Source organism: Electrona antarctica (genome assembly GCF_951216825.1).
Source record: "Electrona antarctica genome assembly, chromosome: 14".
NCBI lineage: Eukaryota > Metazoa > Chordata > Actinopteri > Myctophiformes > Myctophidae > Electrona > Electrona antarctica.
This window is the reverse complement of record NC_136795.1, coordinates 46,915,326-46,938,680: the sequence shown is the minus strand read 5'-3', so window position 1 is coordinate 46,938,680 and position 23,355 is coordinate 46,915,326. Positions and strand designations below refer to the sequence as shown.

The 23,355-nt window shown below is 46.4% G+C and overlaps 1 protein-coding gene across 2 annotated transcripts in view; it reads left to right on the top strand.

The window, feature by feature from the left end:
* The first annotated feature begins 6,218 nt into the window (after positions 1–6,218).
* LOC306936084 (uncharacterized protein) overlaps positions 6,219–23,355 on the top strand; it is a 28,395-nt gene continuing 11,258 nt past the window's right edge. For both annotated transcript variants that reach the window (XM_079519519.1, XM_079519520.1), the window contains exons 1-4: positions 6,219–6,364; positions 7,060–7,198; positions 20,741–20,862; positions 21,810–22,286. In XM_079519519.1, the coding sequence (XP_079375645.1) occupies positions 6,313–6,364; positions 7,060–7,198; positions 20,741–20,862; positions 21,810–22,286 (790 nt within the window). In that variant the 5' untranslated portion in view covers positions 6,219–6,312. The remainder of the gene's footprint in view (positions 6,365–7,059; positions 7,199–20,740; positions 20,863–21,809; positions 22,287–23,355) is intronic.

The following is a 23,355-nucleotide window of genomic DNA, read 5'->3' as shown; positions in this document are numbered from 1 at the left end:
GTTTCCTCCACGATGACGTACATGTTTCCGCCACGATGACGTACATGTTCCCTCCACGATGACGTACATGTTCCCGCCACGATGGCGTACATGTCCCCTTCACGATAACGTACATGTCCCCTTCACGATGACGTACATGTTCCCTACATGATGATGTACATGTTCCATTCACGATGACGTACATGTTTCCTCCACGATGACGTACATGCTCCCTCCACGATGACGTACATGTTTCCTCCACGATGACGTACATGTTCCCTACACGATGGCGTACATGTTCAATTCACGACGACGCGCATGTTCCCTCCACGATGACGTACATGTTTCCTCCACGATGACGTACATGTTCCCTCCACGATGACGTACATGTCCCCTCCACGATGACGTGCATGTTCCCTTCACGATGACGTACATGTTCCCTACACGATGGCGTACATGTTCCCTACACGATGACGTACATGTTCCCTCCACGATGACATACATGTTCCCTCCACAATGACGTACATGTTCCCTACACGATGGCGTACATGTTCCCTCCACGATGACGTGCATGTTCCCTACACGACGACGTACATGTTCCCTCCACGACGACGTACATGTTCCCTCCACGGCGACGTACATGTTCCCTACACGACGACGTACATGTTCCCTACACGACGACGTACATGTTCCCTACACGACGACGTACATACCACTCCCCTTCATTTGCATACCACGCCCTTCATTTGCATACCACGCACCTCATTTGCATACCACTCCCCTTAATTTGCATGCCACGCCCCTTCATTTGCATAAACCAATCCCGCAAAGTAGCGGAAACATGCCCTTCATTTGCATACCACTCCCCTTCATTTGCATACCACTCCCCTTCATTTGCATACCACGCACCTTCATTTGCATGCCACGTCCCTTCATTTGCATAAACCAATCCCCTTCATTTGCATGCCACGCCCCTTCATTTGCATACCACGCACCTCATTTGCATACCACTCCCCTTAATTTGCATGCCACGCCCCTTCATTTGCATAAACCAATCCCGCAAAGTAGCGGAAACATGCCCTTCATTTGCATACCACTCCCCTTCATTTGCATACCACTCCCCTTCATTTGCATACCACGCACCTTCATTTGCATGCCACGTCCCTTCATTTCCATAAACCAATCCCCTTCATTTGCATGTCACGCCCCTTCATTTGCATAAACCAATCCCGCAAAGTAGCCGAAACATGCCCTTCATTTGCATACCACTCCCCTTCATTTGCATACCACGCACCTTAATTAGCATACCACTCCCCCTCATTTGCATGCCACGCCCCTTCATTTGCATAAACCAATCCCACAATGTAGCCGAAACATGCCCTTCATTTGCATACCACGCACCTTCATTTGCATGCCACGCCCCTTCATTTGCATAAACCACTCCCACAAAGTAGCTGGAACCATGCCCCTTCATTTGCATACCACTCCCCTTCATTTGCATACCACGCACCTTCATTTGCATACCACTCCCATTCATTTGCATGCCACGCCCCTTCATTTGCATAAACCAATCCCCTTTATTTGCATGCCACGCCCCTTCATTTGCATACCACGCACCTCATTTGCATACCACTCCCCTTCATTTGCATGCCACGCCCCTTCATTTGCATACCACTCCCCTTCATTTGCATACCACTCCCCTTCATTTGCATGCCACGCCCCTTCATTTGCATAAACCAATCCCGCAAAGTAGCGGAAACATGCCCTTCATTTGCATACCACTCCCCTTCATTTGCATACCACTCCCCTTCATTTGCATACCACGCACCTTCATTTGCATGCCACGTCCCTTCATTTGCATACCACGCACCTCATTTGCATACCACTCCCCTTAATTTGCATGCCACGCCCCTTCATTTGCATAAACCAATCCCGCAAAGTAGCGGAAACATGCCCTTCATTTGCATACCACTCCCCTTCATTTGCATACCACGCACCTTAATTTGCATACCACTCCCCCTCATTTGCATGCCACGCCCCTTCATTTGCATAAACCAATCCCACAAAGTAGCCGAAACATGCCCTTCATGTGCGTGGTATGCAAATGAAGGGGAGTGGCCCCTTCATTTGCATACCACGCACCTTCATTTGCATGCCACGCCCCTTCATTTGCATAAACCAATCCCCTTCATTTGCATGCCACGCCCCTTCATTTGCATACCACGCACCCCATTTGCATACCACTCCCCTTCATTTGCATGCCACGCCCCCTTCATTTGCATAAACCAATCCCGCAAAGTAGCGGAAACATGCCCTTCATTTGCATACCACGCACCTTCATTTGCATGCCACGCCCCTTCATTTGCATAAACCAATCCCCTTCATTTGCATGCCACGACCCTTCATTTGCATACCACGCACCTCATTTGCATACCACTCCCCTTAATTTGCATGCCACGCCCCTTCATTTGCATAAACCAATCCCGCAAAGTAGCGGAAACATGCCCTTCATTTGCATACCACTCCCCTTCATTTGCATACCACTCCCCTTCATTTGCATACCACGCACCTTCATTTGCATGCCACGTCCCTTCATTTGCATAAACCAATCCCCTTCATTTGCATGTCACGCCCCTTCATTTGCATAAACCAATCCCGCAAAGTAGCCGAAACATGCCCTTCATTTGCATACCACTCCCCTTCATTTGCATACCACTCCCCTTCATTTGCATACCACGCACCTTCATTTGCATGCCACGTCCCTTCATTTGCATAAACCAATCCCCTTCATTTGCATGCCACGCCCCTTCATTTGCATACCACGCACCTCATTTGCATACCACTCCCCTTAATTTGCATACCACGCACCTTCATTTGCATGCCACGTCCCTTCATTTGCATAAACCAATCCCCTTCATTTGCATGCCACGCCCCTTCATTTGCATACCACGCACCTCATTTGCATACCACTCCCCTTAATTTGCATGCCACGCACCTTCATTTGCATAAACCAATCCCCTTCATTTGCATGTCACGCCCCTTCATTTGCATAAACCAATCCCGCAAAGTAGCCGAAACATGCCCTTCATTTGCATACCACTCCCCTTCATTTGCATACCACTCCCCTTCATTTGCATACCACGCACCTTCATTTGCATGCCACGTCCCTTCATTTGCATAAACCAATCCCCTTCATTTGCATGTCACGCCCCTTCATTTGCATAAACCAATCCCGCAAAGTAGCCGAAACATGCCCTTCATTTGCATACCACTCCCCTTCATTTGCATACCACGCACCTTAATTTGCATACCACTCCCCCTCATTTGCATGCCACGCCCCTTCATTTGCATAAACCAATCCCACAAAGTAGCCGAAACATGCCCTTCATGTGCGTGGTATGCAAATGAAGGGGAGTGGCCCCTTCATTTGCATACCACGCACCTTCATTTGCATGCCACGCCCCTTCATTTGCATAAACCAATCCCCTTCATTTGCATGCCACGCCCCTTCATTTGCATACCACGCACCCCATTTGCATACCACTCCCCTTCATTTGCATGCCACGCCCCCTTCATTTGCATAAACCAATCCCGCAAAGTAGCGGAAACATGCCCTTCATTTGCATACCACTCCCCTTCATTTGCATACCACTCCCCTTCATTTGCATGCCACGCCCCTTCATTTGCATAAACCAATCCCGCAAAGTAGCAGAAACATGCCCTTCATTTGCATACCACTCCCCTTCATTTGCATACCACGCACCTTCATTTGCATGCCACGTCCCTTCATTTGCATAAACCAATCCCCTTCATTTGCATGTCACGCCCCTTAATTTGCATAAACCAATCCCGCAAAGTAGCCGAAACATGCCCTTCATTTGCATACCACTCCCCTTCATTTGCATACCACGCACCTTAATTTGCATAAGCAAATCCCACAAAGTAGCCGAAACATGCCCTTCATTTGCATACCACGCACCTTCATTTGCATGCCACGCCCCTTCATTTGCATAAACCACTCCCACAAAGTAGGCGGGGTGACACCCACAAATTTACATAAGCGACACCCACTAATTTGCATATACCACACCCACAAAGTAGCCGGAACCACGCCCTTCATTAGCATAAACTGCTCCCACAAAGTAAGTTAGCGAGAAAAGTCGCGAAATTCGACAGAACAAATCCGAGACCATTACCGCAACCGGGTCGCGGCCCCGATCGCAGCCGTATAGGGTTTGGGCCAAACGGACATACGGTCGTGACAGTAGCCCTGCACGAAAGCCTCGAAATTTGCGACTTTGACGCGAAAGTCGCAGAACAAATCCGAGACCATCACCGCGGCCGGGTCGCGGCCCCGATCGCAGCCGTATAGGTTTCGGGCCAAACGGACATACGGCCGCGGCGGTAGCCTTGAACGAACGCCTACAAATTGCCGACTTTGACGCGCGACAACGCGCCAACGATAAAACATCACGGTCCGACGTTCGGATATGTCGGAGAGCCAGCCGAGACGAACGGTTAGGTGTCTCGGACGTACGCCTCCGACAGTCGTACAAAACGTCCTTCACTTTGGCTCTGTGCATGCAGACACGTCATAGACCCATAGACTCTAACAGCGTCCTGGCTGAAAAAGTGAAACGAGACCGTGCCTCTTAGAAAGGTCACCCGAGGACGTTCTATAGATCCATGCGTGCGTCTCCGGGAGCTCTATAACATATCCGAAAATCATCCCGGAAGGCCTCACCGTCGTGACGTTCCAGTGAAGCAAAGTTTGACGTTCACGCGCGCCTACGACGACGATCGTAAGTCTGTTCGGGATGGGCCGAACACCTCTGCGATCGCGGCGACGAGCCGATCTTCGTGATGGTCTGAGTTTTTTTTCTGCGACCTCGGGAACCTCAAATCTGACCCGAGGCCTAGCATTGCAGTGTAGTTCCCTTTATCGGACGCTTGTAAGAGTCCCACAAAATCGAGACCAACGCCATTTTATTCGCCATGGCCTGAATATGGATATTCGGGGGTGTTACATATTTAAAAAAATATCTATCACTTATTTGTTAAGGCATTTGGCCCAAAGGTCACCGTGGCAGTCTTTCGGCTGACCTTTGACCTTTGCAAACGTCGTGGAAATTCGAGACCGGTTCCATTGGATTCGACATGTCCTGAATATGGATATTGGAGGTTCTTACATATTTTTAAAAATATATATCACCCCGTTTTTTTAAGAATTTGGCCCAAAGGGTCACCGTTGCAGTCTTTTTGCTGACCATTGACCTTTGCAAACGTCCTGGAAAGTCGAGACCGGCCCCATTGAATTTGGGACGCTCTAAATATGAATAAAATGTCTCGTTTGCGAAGAATAGGGTTAGGGAACATATTTTAAAGGTGTGTTTTGTCTGTTTTCACTTCTGTGGAGAGAGGGGAGAGAGGAGGCAGTCTTTTTGCTGACCATTGACCTTTGCAAACGGCGTGGAGAGCCCAGACCGACGCCATTGGATTCTGCATTTTCTAAATATGAATAAAATGTCTAGTTTGTGAAGAATAACATTAATGAACATGTTGTGTTTTGTGTTTTGTCTGTTCATTCAAAAAGAGAGGAGAGGAGAGGAGGGGAGAGGCATATGGCTTCATGAAATGAAATGAAATGAAATCTATATTTACCCAGGGTATCTGGGCTAAGCTCAAGAACTTGTTTCCAGCCAGGATAGAACACATTTCATCGTAGTGGTTGATGCCTTGTTCAAGGGCATTTCAGCGGTGGTAATTTTAACGTGTCGGACGGCTGATTCGAACTGGGAACCTTCCGGTATCTAGACCGCGCCGCTATCCGTTCGGCCACCGCTGCCACATACATGTGGATGGGCTGTGGCGCTGTTCTGAATTCCACTGGCAGATAACGGTCTTTTCTTTGATTCGTTTCTCTGACTTCCTATGTAAGTGCTGCTATTAAAATGCCTACTTTAAAAAGACTAAAATAGCTAAAATACAACAATTCATGGTCATAAGTTCATAAAGCATAATTCATAATAATGTCATGATACAATAATAAATATGTGGTTCATAATTGATTTCATATGAGGTTAAAAATGTAAACATGATGTGATGATAACTTTCTGAGGCAGAACCAAGTTCCCTGTCTGTCAGTAGCAACACTGGACCATGATTGATTGACTGATTGATGCATGATTGCCTGGCATTGCACACAGGTGGTACAAACATTTCTCTCACTCATTCAGACTCTGGTCTGCACAAGGAAGCACACTCGCAGCAGAGTAGTGTGTTTGAACTGTTTAAAGTTATTAAACACGGTCAAAAGGACATTCAAAGGACTGTATGAAACTCAAGAAGCATCAAGAACCTCTTTACACAACAAGCGGCCAACGAGGTATTATTATTTGAGAGTTATCTTTGTTGTGTTGTATTGTGGTGTTTTGACGGACACGTTCACCTGCGCATCGCGCAAATCTACATGTTTTGTATTTCTTTGTTTGATCAATATTATGTATTGCGACGTAATTTGTTGATTGTTTATGTGTTTATTATTTTGTGTGAACATAGTTCTCACGGCATGGAACAGCAGAGGGATGAGAAGAATGCCCAATAAATGCCCGTTTATAAAGAACCGACCTGTGTCGTCAATGTTGTGAGAAGAGCTACATCCTACGTGTGTGTTTCGTGTCGTGTCATTCATCATCACTTTGTTTACTTTACTTTATCACAGCTAACAGTCACATCAAGGTCTGTGAAATAGTTAGTAATGAATCAATAGCTGACTGTCGCGATTTTGGCTTTTATGGTGAATGTTTTACAACTATATGAACTTCAACTTTGGCCAGTAGTTGTACAAAGCCATGGGTCTGAATGTAAACAAAGTATATGCTGCTTTATAAGACAACGTTTTATTTTTATATTGAGTGGTGGTGTGATTTGCATGTTATGTAATGAGTCCGAGTTTGTATTGTGCTAAACCAGTCACCAGTAGCATGGATAAGAAGCTAACTATGCTAATCAGAATTAGCATTAAGCTAACTGCATCCACTATAATGTTACACATTATATTAATGTGCTCTGTGTGTTCAGCCATGGCCAGGACGTCGAGGCACGACCGAGAGATGGCGCTGGACGCCAAGAGACGTCTGTGTGTGAGTTCAGATCCCGTGGAGAGGCTGAGGCTGCAGTGCCTGGCCCGAGGGTCGTCTGGCATCAATGGCCTGGGCAGGTGAGTGTGTGCGCGTGCGTGTGTGTGCGCGCGTGCCTCCCTCAGGCACAGCAGAGGCGTACATACAGACAGTTGGACTGTGAGGTGACGTGGCAGCCCTCCTCCTCGCCATCACCCAGGAAGCCTTGGAGGTGTCGGCCGGTGTTGCTGGGCTCTATAACATATGAAAATCAGACCGGAAGGCCTTACCGTTGTGGCGTTCTACAGAAGCAAAGGTTTTAAATAGCAGACCTACAAGCTCGTAGCGCGCCACTCTGTGTAGTGGAACGTTCGCGCGCGCCATGTCGACTAGAAAGGTCGCCCGAGGACGTACTACAGTTCAACGCGTGCGTCTCTGGGAGCTCTATAACATATCCGATAATCAGACCGGAAGGCCTTACCGTTGTGGCGTTCTACAGAAGCAAAGGTTTTAAATAGCAGATCTACAAGCTCGTAGCGCGCCACTCTGTGTAGTGGAACGTTCGTGCGCGCCATGTCGACTAGAAAGGTCGCCCGAGGACGTACTACAGTTCCACGCGTGCGTCTCTGGGAGCTCTATAACATATCCGATAATCAGACCGGAAGGCCTTACCGTTGTGGCGTTCTACAGAAGCAAAGGTTATAAATAGCAGATCTACAAGCTCGTAGCGCGCCACTCGGTGTAGTGGAACGTTCGTGCGCGCCATGTCGACTAGAAAGGTCGCCCGAGGACGTACTACAGTTCCACGCGTGCGTCTCTGGGAGCTCTATAACATATCCGATAATCAGACCGGAAGGCCTTACCGTTGTGGCGTTCTACAGAAGCAAAGGTTTTAAATAGCAGATCTACAAGCTCGTAGCGCGCCACTCGGTGTAGTGGAACGTTCGCGCGCGCCATGTCGACTAGAAAGGTCGCCCGAGGACGTACTACAGTTCCACGCGTGCGTCTCGTGGAGCTCTATAACATATCCGATAATCAGACCGGAAGGCCTTACCGTTGTGGCGTTCTACAGAAGCAAAGGTTTTAAGTAGCAGATCTACAAGCTCGTAGCGCGCCACTCGGTGTAGTGGAACGTTCGTGCGCCATGTCGACTAGAAAGGTCGCCCGAGGACGTACTACAGTTCCACGCGTGCGTCTCGTGGAGCTCTATAACATATCCGATAATCAGACCGGAAGGCCTTACCGTTGTGGCGTTCTACAGAAGCAAAGGTTTTAAGTAGCAGATCTACAAGCTCGTAGCGCGCCACTCGGTGTAGTGGAACGTTCGTGCGCCATGTCGACTAGAAAGGTCGCCCGAGGACGTACTACAGTTCCACGCGTGCGTCTCGTGGAGCTCTATAACATATCCGATAATCAGACCGGAAGGCCTTACCGTTGTGGCGTTCTACAGAAGCAAAGGTTTTAAGTAGCAGATCTACAAGCTCGTAGCGCGCCACTCGGTGTAGTGGAACGTTCGTGCGCCATGTCGACTAGAAAGGTCGCCCGAGGACGTACTACAGTTCCACGCGTGCGTCTCGTGGAGCTCTATAACATATCCGATAATCAGACCGGAAGGCCTTACCGTTGTGGCGTTCTACAGAAGCAAAGGTTTTAAGTAGCAGATCTACAAGCTCGTAGCGCGCCACTCGGTGTAGTGGAACGTTCGTGCGCCATGTCGACTAGAAAGGTCGCCCGAGGACGTACTACAGTTCCACGCGTGCGTCTCGTGGAGCTCTATAACATATCCGATAATCAGACCGGAAGGCCTTACCGTTGTGGCGTTCTACAGAAGCAAAGGTTTTAAGTAGCAGATCTACAAGCTCGTAGCGCGCCACTCGGTGTAGTGGAACGTTCGTGCGCCATGTCGACTAGAAAGGTCGCCCGAGGACGTACTACAGTTCCACGCGTGCGTCTCGTGGAGCTCTATAACATATCCGAAAAGCAGACCGGAGGGCCTTACCGTTGTGGCGTTCTAAAGAAGCAAAGGTTTTTACGTTCGCGTGCGCCTTGTCTGTGTATAGAATTGACGCCGTGTGCGTTTGTAGTCCACAGCTCAGTACGGCAGTAAGGACGAGATCCTCCTCACGCTGGAAAAACACGGCGGAATATGTGACTGCCAAACATCCAGGTATGTTACCCTACCCCTACCGCGTCTTTCAGGGGCGGCTGTGGCTCAGGAGGTAGAGCAGGTCGTCCAATGATCCCTGGGTCGGCGCTTCGAATCCCGGCTCCTCCTGTCCACATGTCGAAGTGTCCTTGGGCAAGACACTGAACCCTACATTGCCTCCAATGAGTCGGTCGGTGTAAGCTTGCCACCATTGGTGTGTGAATGTGGGAAGTGAGGACGCTGGCGTCGACTGTTCGCCGCTTCACCTCCCAATGTATGCATGAATGAACCATTGTAAAGCGCTTTGAGCACTTGGAAAAGCGCTATAAAATGCAATTCATTATAAATTCATTATTATATTATTTAGACCCGAGGACGATTCTACAAATGCCTTCTAAAACCTGAAGGTTTTCTGAAAAACCCCATGTTTCTATTTCAGTCGTTCTCAAACATTTTCATCAAGGACCCCCAGAATTATATGTATTTGGCCACGGACCCCAATCTGAAAATATGTTGTTCCAGGGACCCTCCCCCCCAGAAGCAAATATTTGAGTTAAAAACGTTCGCCCCCCGCCCCCGGCCTGGAGCGCAGACGGCCCGGCAGCCAGGACAGCTTTGGGGACGCTCACCCCACCACCCCCCGTAAAGACAGGTACCTGTCCCCCCGCCAAACCCCGCGCCTCAGCCTCAGCCTGCCCGCCCCGCTCCACCACCAGCCACCGCGCCCCCCCAATAGGACCACGCCCCCCTCCGGCGCCAGTGGGGGCGGGGCCTCGGCCTTCTACTTGGCGGCGGACGAGTCAGTCACGGTCAGCGGGGACGAAGAGCGCCCGCCCGTGTGCAAACTTTATCAGGCAGACAGAGCACCCGGTGTAGCCCCCGGTGGTGGTGACGACCCTCCGGTGTGCCACGATGAGTGAAAGGGGAGGCCCGTTGTCGCTTGTCACTGTCTGGAGGAAACCGTGTATTAGGGATGGGGGCCATAATCGTTTACAGTACGTCAAATGGCGAGCTATCACCCACTATCGCCAAAAGATGAATTATTTTTCGACCATCGCCTGTTCGCCTGCTATCGCCAGTAGTTGCCTGTAGGGTCCCGTTGACAAATAATGCACTTCCGGAAAATGCGTCTGGCTGTCGCCCGCTGTTAAAACGTACTGCAGTGGCGTGCACAGATAGACACTAGGGGGTGCTAGAGCACCCCCTGCCCTTTTGGCAATGTGCCCTTTTGAAAAAAAAGATTTTGTTTTTTTCCCCCCGATTTTTCAAAAATAGCAGACCTACAAGCTCATAGTGCGCCACTCGGTGGCGCGCTATGAGCTTGTAGATATGCTATTTTTCAATAGCTAAAGCATAACATAATGCTAACACCAAAAGGGGTTCCCGCCCAAAATAAATTAAGGCAACCGGCCGGTTCCACGCGCTGCACAAGGTGCCCTTTTTTAACTTGAGCACCTGCCCCTCTAAATGTCTGTGCACGCCACTGACGTACTGTTAGCGTGAAAAACGCAATAATCGCATTGCGGAGATTCTTCATTTATCGTGACATTGTCCTACAGTTTGATCAGTTCACATTCGCCAAAATGCATATCTGGTACCACTTAAAAACCTCCATAGCATCTAGTCTAAATGCATATCTGGTACCACTTAAAACCCTCCATAGCATCTAGTCTAAATGCATATCTGGTACCACTTAAAACCCTCCATAGCATCTAGTCTAAATGCATATCTGGTACCACTTAAAACCCTCCATAGCGCACTTGATACGCTAGCAAACAAAAGTGCCATTTAAAGAGTTTTAACCATACTTTGATTATCGCGATTACATTTTCATATCATTCCATAGAACCTTTAGGTTTCATCGGTTTCATTAGTTCAATAACACAATTTCACTTAATTTATTATTTGTTTTACAACGTCAAAAGAAAATAGCAGATCTACAATGCCGCCACGTGTCACATCACGGTGTGTTGTGAGCTTGTAGATCGGCTATTTCATAGGACATTAATTTACAGGGAGAAAAATAAAACATAAAAAAGTTGAAATGTGGAGATATGAGATTTCTGCCCGACAGTGACGACCGACAGGGTGTGTGTGTGTGTTCGGTATTTTATGTTCTGTTTTACACTACAGCCGTCAGTGGTTCTCAACCTTTTGGGTGGCGTGCGACCCCCCAAAAATGGACTTGACCAAGTCTTGCAACCCCCCTTCATAACATACACACTAAATCATAGGCTAAATTAATTAGCAGAAACCAAACTATATTTACCCAGCAAGCCAAATTACGTTATGATGACGTCCTCTGGTGACGTTCAGGACTAGGCCAGATCACAGCCGTCTTCAGCAGTTTAAATAATATAGCTTATTCTGGGCTAGATCTAACTAGTTATGATATGACTTAAGTTGATCTGGCCAATATCGGACTCTCTTCTGATTCATCCAGGGACGTCTGTCTTAGTGGGCAGAATTTATGTACATTGAAATCGGGGTGATATTCTGGGCCAGATCTGACTAGTCTCGGACGGTTTGACACAGTGGTGTGCACAGACATTTAGAGGGGCAGGTGCTCAAGTGGAAAAAAAAGGGCACTTTGTGCAGCGCGTGGAACCGGCCGGTTGCCTTAATAGTGTGAGATTTATAGATTGTGGGGCCTAAATAATATATTAGAAGCTTTTTATCAAGAATTGATCAATGTTACCATGGTCCACATACTGTACAGTGTAACTGTACAACATTTAAAAATAAAAATAAAAGGGTTTTTTTGTTGTTTTTTTTCCGAAAGGGCACATTGCCAAAAGGGCAGGGGGTGCTCTAGCACCCCCTAGTGTCTATCTGTGCACGCCACTGGTTTGACTTGATTTGGCCCCAATAGAGACGTCACTAATTGGTCCAGGTCCTGACCGTGCTTTCTGGGTACAGTTGTGGCTTTAATATAGGTACTACATCTGAGATGAAAATAGAATACACATCTCTTCTGTGCATAGAAGAGCGCAGAGGGGCTGATCAATTTGACAACGGGAACGTGAATATTGCAAGAAACTGCCGCAGGTATTTGTGCCTTATTATTACTATTCTCCTCACTCACGGCGGAGGTGGAAGATACTGGTGGGGTGGCAGCCGCAACCAACTGGTCGAGAACCACTGTACACTGTTATCCTTGGTTAACGATGATCATAAGCTAATGTCGTTTTATCCCAATGAATGGTTGGCGATGAACCTGAACAGTGCATGTTCACTAATCTCTTCCATGCATTTCAGTTAAAGGGAAACCATTTTGAACCTCTTAGTAGGGCATTAAGCAACTAGTCGACTAGTAAATCCACTAGTTGACGACTAGTTGATAAGAAAAAAAAAGTTTTTTTTGTTTTTTTTCCCCGATTTTGTAGGCCTCAAGATTATAGTTATAGTCACCAATATACACCGTTTTTAAATGTACAAATATTTATTTCCAAAAGAAAACATAATATGTAGTTAAACAACTAGTCGACAAGCTAGTCAACTAGTAAAAAGGACTAGAAGTGAATGCCCTACCTCTTAGTAGTGTTATTGGGATGATGGGATCGATCACTGTGTTTGATGTAGAGGGCTGTCCCAAATACCAATGTATTCACTACAACTAACAACACTAACCGTTTTTGCACATACAGTATGCAGGTTTCCACCCGGCAGAGACTCATGTCCTGTGCGGTCGTGTACAGTACAGGTAGCCTGGCTAAAAAGCCAGACTCAAATCACACTGTCATGTGGTATTTGAGTCTGGAGATGCTGTGTATGGATCTTGTTTCCCGGGGGGGCGGGTTCAAACATTTTCGCAATTGACGCAATTGGTCAGAGCTGCTGTCAGTCAAAGGTCTCAAGCATTGAACGTCACTGTACCAAGCCCGCCTATATTGCATACCGTTTTTGCCAATGGTCTGGCTTATTAGCCAGGCTACAAAATTAGGGCTGTGAATCTTTGGGTGTCCCACGATTCGATTCGATTCCGATTCTTGGGGTCACGATTCGATTCAACTCGATTCTCAATCCAGATTCAAAACGATTTTCTATTCAAAATGATTCTTGATTCAATACATAGGATTTCATCGCAATCTACTCCAGTCTTGAAGTGACTACAGTAACCAGAAAAAGAAAAAAAAAAAAAAAAAAAGGAAAGGAAAGGAAATTATGAATCGATTTTGAATCGTTCATAACGGAATCGCGATTCTAATTCGAATCGATTTTTTTTGACACCCCTACTCAAAATGCAAAAAAACTGCGACATACTAGCGTCATGTCCAGGGGGTGTACTTGTACATCAAGCTGCCTCACGCTACAGAAACGGGAGATAGGTTCCTGCCCCTATGGGCCTCATGGCTCGGCAAGGCTACTTACTTACTTACTCAAAATGCAATATCCTCTGCCCCCAAACAGGCTTTCTGTATTGGCTCAGCAGAGTACATTTCGGTCGCGCGTGTATCGTAAAGGGATCCGGGTTCGAATGCCGTGTTGACATAACAGTTACGGATTGTAACAGAATGCATACATTTAGACAAAAAATCACACCCGTGTGAAGTGAGGGCCGCTCTTGTCGTCATACCGTCATTCATGATCACATTCCAGCCAATTTGCGTCTTCACATATGATACTTATTATTATTTAATGGCCAATTCGACCAAAGAAAGAAAGAAAACAAAGAATAATATACAGCAATAAAACACTACAGCAGTGAATGGATCATTGCATCATAGATCTCTTAATTTAATTTAATAACTTTGGGAAAACATCAAGGTTGAGAGGACAGCGCAGTTTTAAACAATTGACCGTTGTTTTGGGGCAACTTTTGGAACATCCTAGAAAACCAATGTGCACAGCAATGTCTCGGCTGATGTTTCTGACTGTGGATGACTTGTACCTTCTGTGTAACAATGATGGCCTTTTTCCTCACTGATGTGTTCCATTAAAGCATAGGTTTGTGTCTGTAGGCTGCTTCCTGTATGGTTTCTGTGGGTTTTCCTCCGTTTCACTTTTAGTTGGTGTCGTGGTGGCGTGCGTCTGTGTCGTGCTCTTCAAAACGACGTAGAGTCTCAACACGATGACTGTGAAGCCCCAATTCAGACTTCGTCGCACGACGGGGTCTCACGTCGAAAATAAGCCGACCTTACAAGCTCACGACTATCAGACCTAGACTTTTTGTGAGCGTCTAGGTCTGATATGTTTGGCACGCGACACTTCCGTGCGACAGAGCATAAAGTATAGGGCTTCCCAGTCATGGATTTACATCCTGCTTTTGTGCACTCATCTCCAGAGTTTGATGTAAAATAAGGTGCATGATTTTGCAGTTTGTTTTTCCACCTCAGGTTAAAAACGGGGTAAAAACACGACAGGCCGCATCACATTGACCATATTAGAACACAGTGATGTAAGCAAACAAATTGATAATGGGTGTGTTCGATTTTAGGTGTGTTAATACCAGTCGACCCCCATGTAATGGCATTTATATCTCTGTGACCCCAATTTATATTGTCAATTCAATGTCAATTCAACTCATATACTCTCTGAGGTATGGACCTGTATGGGTCATTTGGGTCCTAGCTATCATTTAGCTGGGGACCCCCATGAACTCCCTCAAGGACCCCTGGGGGTCCCCGGACCCCACTTTGAGAACCACTGGTCTATAATGTCTATCATGCACAGTGGCGTGCACAGATAGACACTAGGGGGTGCTAGAGCACCCCCTGCCCTTTTGGCAATGTGCCCTTTTGAAAAAAAGAAAAAAAAAAGAAACTTTTTTTCTTTTCTTTTTTGATTTTTAAAAAATAGCAGACCTACAAGTTCATAGCGCGCCACTCGGTGGCGCGCTATGAGCTTGTAGATCTGCTATTTTTCAATAGCTAAAGCATAACATAATGCTAACACCAAAAGGGGTTCCCGCCCAAAATAGATTAAGGCAACCGGCCGGTTCCACGCGCTGCACAAGGTGCCCTTTTTTAACTTGAGCACCTGCCCCTCTAAATGTCTGTGCACGCCACTGATCATGCATGCCCTTGGCTCTGGACATGCATTATGACAATCTAACGCACCAATTATTAAATTGTTTGGTGCAGCTGTGTTGCTTGTACCAGTCTGCCATGTTTTTAATCAGTTGTAGTTTTTAACACTGCGCAAAAAACAAGGATTACGGGCAGATATACTACATGTAGAGGCCATGTAAATCCAGTAAATTTACGGGTGATTACGGTTGTTTACCAGCCTGTAATCAGCATTAATGCCCGTTTTTGCCTACTTTCACCCTGTGTAACACGCTACAGAATCAGCCTGGGGTTTCATCATGCTCTTGGGAACATGTCCAGTCTGTCAGTGTGTGTCTGTCCGTCTCGCACTTGCTTTATACGGAGTTGTGCATCGTGTCACACGAGCGACTACGTGTGAATCGGACCTTAAGGTCTAAGTATTTATGCTTTGAGCGTCAAGTGTCGAGCGACGTCGCACTTTACCCGTTTCTCTGCAGTTTTGAGCACTCATAGTGTCTGCCACTCGCCGACGGCGTCTCAAATGTACAATTTTATTTTATTCTTTATATTGTGTTGTTTAGACTGATGCTATAGGTTCTTGGTTTACCTATGATCCTAGCAGTGGTGGAAAGTAACTAAGTACTTTTACTTAAGTACTGTACTTAAGTACAATGTTGAGGTATTTACTTGAGTATTTCCAATTTCCAGTACTTCTACTCCACTACATCTCAGAGCCAAAATTTGTACTTTTACTTCACTACAATTATTTGAAAACTTTAGTTACTAGTTACTTTGGTGATTTTAAGTTTGATTAGAAAACGTACTCTTCAACCCTATACATTTCGGCCATTTGAAAATAGCCGATCTACAAGCTCACAATGCGTCACAACGAAGTAGTTCTAAATTGCAGTATTGGTACTTTTACTTAAAGGGATAGTTCAGATTTTTTGAACTTAAGTTGTATGATATACTTGCCATTAATATAGTGGTTGCAACTGTATTAATTGATTGCCCGAGTCCTGTGGTGGGAGTTCTGCTCTGGTTTTGGTGAAATATCAAGTAGTTCCGGTCATTTTGTGGGGGGCACTGGGGGCCACACAGTAAAAGTAAATTAATCCACAAAACTAACGTAATTTGTATTGTTGACCTATTTCTAAAATATTAGTGCAACTTCCGTTCTTTTTTTACCCCTCTATCACACAGAACTATGTTTTTTGTGTCCATATCACTACGCCCAAAAAATAGTTCCATGTGATAGAGGGGTCAAAGTTGAACGAAAGTCGCACTAATATTTTAGAAATAGGTCAACAATACAAATTACGTTAGTTTTGTGGATTCATTTACTTTTACTGCGTGGCCCCCAGTGTCCCCCACAAAATGACCGGAACTACTTAATATTGACCAAAACCAGAGCAGAACTCCCACCATGGGACTCGGGCAATCAATGAATACAGTTGCAACCACTATATTAATGGCAAATATTTCATACAACTTAAGTTAAAAAAAATCTGAACTATCCCTTTAAGTAAAACAATTGAGTACTTTTTCCACCACTGGATCCTAGAGGCACTACACCATCTCTCTGCATTAGATATACGTATTTACCTTGTTTACGTTGCTCTGGATATAGAGCGTCTACTAAATGCCTCAATCGTTCGATTTGATTGATTATGTAAACAAAGAAGTACGCTAAATGTAGTCTTGTACATCGTGGTAATGGAGCTTATGGAAGTATCAGGGTACGCTACACGTTACGAAGAAGACGCCGGGCCTGCGACCATAAATATTTTCCAGAGGTAACGCGAACACACTTTTGTCACTTTGACGGCACTATTGTCGCTGTGACGCGTCGTTCGCTCAAAGCATAAAGTTGACCTCACACATCGTTCCCTCCCCTCTCCCCCCCCCCCCCTCTCACTCTCTCTCTTGGTGTGTGTCTCTTAACTCTCTTCCACCTCCACCTCCCCTCCCCTCCCCTCCCCAGCATCGTTAACAAACCTCCAGATCCCGCCCCGCGTAGAACCGGCGGCACTGTTATTAGAAAGCAGCCTCAGCAGCTTCACTCGCCCACCTTCCAGTCTGTGGAAGCCGCCCCCCCGGGCGACCCTCAGCCTCCTCAGCCCCATGAGCCTCTGTCCCTGCAGGCCAGGGAGGTTGAGCAGCCTGGCCTGGGTGGTGGTGGTGGAGGTGGAGGTGGTGGGCAGGGTGGTGGTGGTGGTGATGGTGCGGTCCAAGTAGCAACAGTGCCGCTTCCTCAGCCTCTAAACCATCTCATCTCAGACGAGGCCAGGTAAGACAGGAAGTGGAGGTGGTGTGGGTGTTGGTGTGACACCCTATCTCCCTCCTGCCCGCCCGTCCGTCCGTCCGTCCGTCCAACCATCCGCCCGCCCGCCGGCCGCAGCTCACCCGCAGACAAACCCTTTGCGCAGTGTTCATTTTGATTTAACTTGATTTAACTTTGATTTATTTGTCTTGGTTGTTTTGCTGTGTGTCTGCTGCGCAGGCAAACGTTGACGTTTTCTGTTTTCCCCCGACAGCTATTGAAATGATGAAAGAAGAATTCAATCTTAAATCTTGTAATTTGCTTGGTTCAGCTTCATGCAAAATGCTAAATTCATCTCTAAAATTGCTTCCGGAGGGAGTTGATTGTTTTAGAGCAGTGGTTCTCAGAGTTCTACTTCCGTCCGGGGACCCCCAGGGGACCTTGAGATGGGTTCCATGGGGACCCCCAGGGGACCTTGAGGTGGGTTCCATGGGGACCCCCAGGGGACCTTGAGGTGGGTTCCAGGGGGACCCCCAGGGGACCTTGAGGTGGGTTCCATGGGGACCCCCAGGGGACCTTGAGGTGGGTTCCATGGGGACCCCCAGGGGACCTTGAGGTGGGTTCCAGGGGGACCCCCAGGGGACCTTGAGGTGGGTTCCATGGGGACCCCCAGGGGACCTTGAGGTGGGTTCCAGGGGGTCCCCAACAAAAAATGTACAACACAATTCTTGTCCTTATCCCTGGGCACAACATTCTCTCAAAGCCTAATAAATACATTTTGGTTTGGATGAAAATGTTAAGAGAACCACTGATTTACTGGAAGCTTCTTATCCTCGCCCTCCATCATGTAGGCCTGTCTGTCTGTCTGTCTGTCTGTCTGTCTGTCTGTCTGTCATGTGGTCTGGAAGCCTTTCCCGTTGCGGCCGCATGCGTCTCACCTCGCACGCGGCACGCATCGGCGAACCGTTTTTTTATTATCAACCTCCTGAAAGAGACTCCTCAATTTCTGCAGCCTCTCGTTCACGTCTGAATCATATCAAATCAAAAACGTAACAATGTGTTTATGTGTTTGTGATGAGCATTGTGTGCAACGTCATCATCATAACCCATTCTGGACGGGAACCCCTTTTGGTGTTTTAACTAAGCATTATGTTATACTTTAGCTATTGAAAAATAGCAGATCTACAAGCTCATAGCGCGCCACCGAGTGGCGCGCTACGAGCTTGTAGGTCTGCTATTTTTTTTTATCGTAAAAATGCGGCACAAATCTTTGAATATATATTCTTTCAGAGCGAACGTTTTTTTTTTTTGACGTCGGGCCTAAATGGGATAAATAAGCGGTGCTCCATGAAACGCCATGAAGAGTTGGATGTTCTGCATAATAATAATAATACATTTTATTTATAAGGCGCCTTTCAGGGCACTCAAGGTCGCCGTACAACAGGTTAAAACAGTTTATACAAACATATTTAAAAGCAAAACTAAGGTTATAATAAATAACTAAGGTTCAGCCTGCAGCAGAGGTCAGCCATATGCCTGCCTCAACAGGTGAACATGAGTCCTCCCTCGCTGTGTCTGCCCTGACACATTGACTGCTAATTGGATTATTATTATATTGCAACTATTGATTCTATTGTATTATTTGATTGTTCTTTTTTTGAATAGGCAAGTAATTGAGTAGCACTTTTTGCTGTTTTGTTTAAAGGACCACTTCACCACTTTTCAACTTCTCTTCCTATAATTGGTCCTAACTAATGTTCATGATAAAATACCACAATTTTTTCCTGTGTCTCATAGGAAGGCTGTGGGCAGTTCAGAAACCCGTCCACCAGTGACATCATCGATGGTGAATCCAAGCTAATAGAAACGGCAGGCTTTCTTTTCCTGAAAAGTTGCAATGCAAAAGTTGAAGCCATCGTTCTCACGATAATGAAAATCTAAATATATTTTAAAACAAATCTTGTTGCCTAATGATGATGTCACTGGTGGACGGGTTTCTGAACTGCCCACAGCCTTCCTATGAGACACAGGAAAAAATTGTGGTGTCACTGGTGTCACTGGTGGACGGGTGTCCGAACTGCCCAAAGCCCTCCTATGAGACACAGACTGAGTAGGAAAAAATGGTGGTGTTTTATCATGAACATTAGTGAGGACCAATTATATGAAGAGATGTTGAAAAGTGGTGAAGTGGTCCTTTAATTTGATTAAATCTTCAATCAACAAATCTGCGTGACAAATTCTATATAGACTTTTTAATCAACTACTTAAGCCATATTTTATAAGTTGAATAAAAACAATTAAAAAAAGAGAAAATTGTGTGTTGTCAGATTGTATAGAATATTTTTATTTTTGGGGAATATTTGAAAATGTTCCAAATTGATTATTCTTTCGTAATTGATTGAATCGGTTAGTTCAGTGGAGTCTCAACCTGTTCTGGATCAGGGCCCACTTCGTGGAAGCCTTTGTGGCCGGGCCCACCCATCACGCCACTTAACAGGTCAGATGGGTGGGTTAACAGGTCAGATGGGTGGGCCCACCCACCCATCACGCCACTTAACAGGTCAGATGGGTGGGCCCACCACCCCACCCCCACCCATCACGCCACTTAACAGGTCAGATGGGTGGGCCGCATGCAATTTTCAGAGCTAATAATCAGTCCGATAGATGGTGTTCCTCCTTGGATCAATGGAACTAACATAGTTTGCATTTATCAGTATCACTTTTTAACCCATTTAGGCCTGACCTCGAAATTTAACAAATGTCTTCTAAATCCTGATAGTTTTCTGAAATTCCTATGTTTCTATATCAGTGGTGCTCAATATTTCATGTCAAGGACCCCAACAATTTTATGTAATATGCCCGCCGACCCCCCCCCCCCCCCCCCCCCCCGAAGCAAAGCTTTGAGTTAAAAACGTTTGCTGTGACAGAATATATAAGATTTGCGCCACATTTTCTCGATTTTTCAAAAATAGCAGAGTGCCGCGCTATTAGCTTGTAGATCTGCTATTTGTCAATAGCTAAAGTATAACATAATGCTTAAAACACCAAACAGGGTTCCCGCCCAGAATGGATTAATTCAAATCTTTGTCTTCTGGCAACTATTTGGGAGGCCCACTTGCAATACCCTCGCCGTCCACCAGTGGGGCCCCTGGTACCACAGGTTGAGAACCACTATTTAGTATAGTTCACTGTACCTCTCGCCCCGCACCGTTATAATCTTGACCTTGTGTGTGTTTTTCCGCAGCCCGGCCCGTGAGCTCACCTCCACCCCACCTCCCCAGAGGAACGGGTCGGTCTACCTGACAGCGGGGACCCCCCACTCTCAGGGGGGCTCCCGGGGGCCCAGTCCACACCTGATGCGCAGAGGTGAGTGAGTGAGGGGTTCCCTCTGATCTTTATATCGACGATCGGAGGAGTCCATGGCTGAACTTCAACGTCATGGAAATTAGGGCCAGGATACGTTTGGTAGAGGTTTGGGTTGTGTAGTTACCTTTCCATGATGTAATTGCTCCATTGATTAGAAATTGATACTTTGAAATATGTCATTACCATATATATATATATATATATATATATATATATTAGGGGTGTAACGATGTAGTAACTGCATAAAAAAATCGATTTTAATTTCAATAATCAAAGTATATTGAAATGAAAACGGCAACATTGACTATGTATCGAATCGTTTTGCAATACAAATAATCGGTATCGAATCGTTTTTCTATGCAAATAATCGATTGTATCAATACTATTATACTTTTGTGTGTGGTATTTAGCAATTTTGTGAAGAAAAAATAAAAAGGGGTTTAATCACTTCGTTTAAAATAATGTCAATGTATTTTAAATAGCTACTATCGATTTCAAATCCTTGAATCGTAACGGATCGTATCGCCATAATGAACCAATATCGTCCATGTATCGTATCGTCAACCATGTATCGTGATACGTATCGTATCGCTGTTACAATCGTTCTACACACACATATACAATTTTTCCAGCCCGGGTTTTCTTGCTAATATTTCCCATTTTGGGCGGGAACCCCTTTTGGTGTTTTAAACATTATTATGTTATAATTTAGCTATTGAAAAATAGCAGATCTACAAGCTCGTAGCGCGCCACCGAGTGGCGCGCTACGAGCTTGTAGGTCTGCTATTTTTGAAAAATCGTGAAAATATTTATTTCAGAAAACTGGAGGATTTAGAAGATTTTTTTTTAAAATTTTGAGGTCAGGCCTGAATGGGATAAATAGCTTTGAATATAATTCGACGGTTCCTCTCCTCTCTCTCTCTCTCTCTCTCTCTCTCTCTCTCCAGGCACTAAGAAACAGGCCCCGGCTCCTCCCAAACTGGCCAGTCCTTTCAGCAACAACCAGCAGCAGACCCCTACGGGCTCGCCCCACCCCGCCGCCGCGCCTCGGCGCCACCACGCCGGCAAAGACAGTCCGAGCCACGCCCCGTTCCACCCGCCCCCGCAGCCCCCGCCTCCAGCCCACCACCACCACCAGGGCGGCGAGCCTGAGTCGTCTCCGCGCAGCACCCCGAGCCCCACCCCTCCGGGCACGCCCCCTCCTCCGCAGCATCATCACGACGCGCCCCTTCTCCTCCCGCAGAACCCTTACCCCACCGGCGGGTCGCAGAGCCCTTACCCCACCGGCTCGCTGCCCCGCCCCGCTAGGCCCGCCCCCAAGCCCCGCCCCCGGCCCAACATGCCGCCGCCCCCTCAGCCACCGCCGGCCAATGACGACGACGACGACGGCGGTTTCCTGGGCTCCGCCTCCAAGATCATAACAGGTAACGGCGACGTAACGTCGATAGGTTTTTTTTATCCTCTCGTGTCGAGTTCTCGGTGAAATGAATCCTCGGTGTCGGTTAGTCCGTTTTGTAATCTCTCATCGGCACAGATTCAGAGCTCCGCAGCAGAATCTGTCAGCGGATCCTGTTACAACGTGTAGAGTTTAGGAATGTTAGGAATGTGAACAGAGACGCGTGCGGCCGGAAGTGGAGCGCTAAAGGAGAGCGTGAGCGGCCCGAGATCCGCTCTCTAGAAGTGGAAGCGGGCGGTACAGTACGTACCACCAAAGGCTTTTTTTGGGGGGTACGTACTGTTTTTTCCCAAGAAACTGTGTACAAAACGTACGTTTGTTACACTCTGAGTTCAGGATTGAGTCTTCAAACGGAATTGTGTTAGTGTACATTGTCAGTGCTGTCAAAATGAGCTCAGAAATTACATGTACGTTAGACTTTTTTGGTCTTGAAAATAGGCCTGTTATTACTACTGCTCTATTTTGCATAGACATCATGCACATATAATGCAGTACAGTATATATACATCAGTACCGTTGCGGCCATGAGATTTAGACAAAAGCATGAACCGGTGCCCGGTGGAGTTCACTTGCGCTAATTAGTCTGGTTGCCCTAACAGGGCAACCAGACTATTGCAATTGTAACACTTTATTATTCCACTGGAGTAGTCTTTTTTTTAATTCGCTACTCCTCCCACAGTTTTGGCAGCACGCACTTGAGTCATATCTCAAATTGACCGGCTTCATCGGGAATGGTGTGCTTGTATTTTATTAAGAGAAATGTTGTATAGTTTAATTGATATTAATTTATTAGTGAATTAAATTTACCCATTGACATGAATGGGAAAATGCGAAAAATCACATTCAAGTATTTTTCCCTCAGAGACTGTAAGGGCTATAGTTACAAAACTTGGAGGGGAGGTTCATAATAATTACTAAAATGAATTAACTTATAATGTTATCGTTCGGCCTCATGGTGGCGCTATAACAGCCCACTTTACGTTTTGGCTTATAACTCTTGAACCGTAGGTCGTAAAATCAAAATTATATTTCCCTGG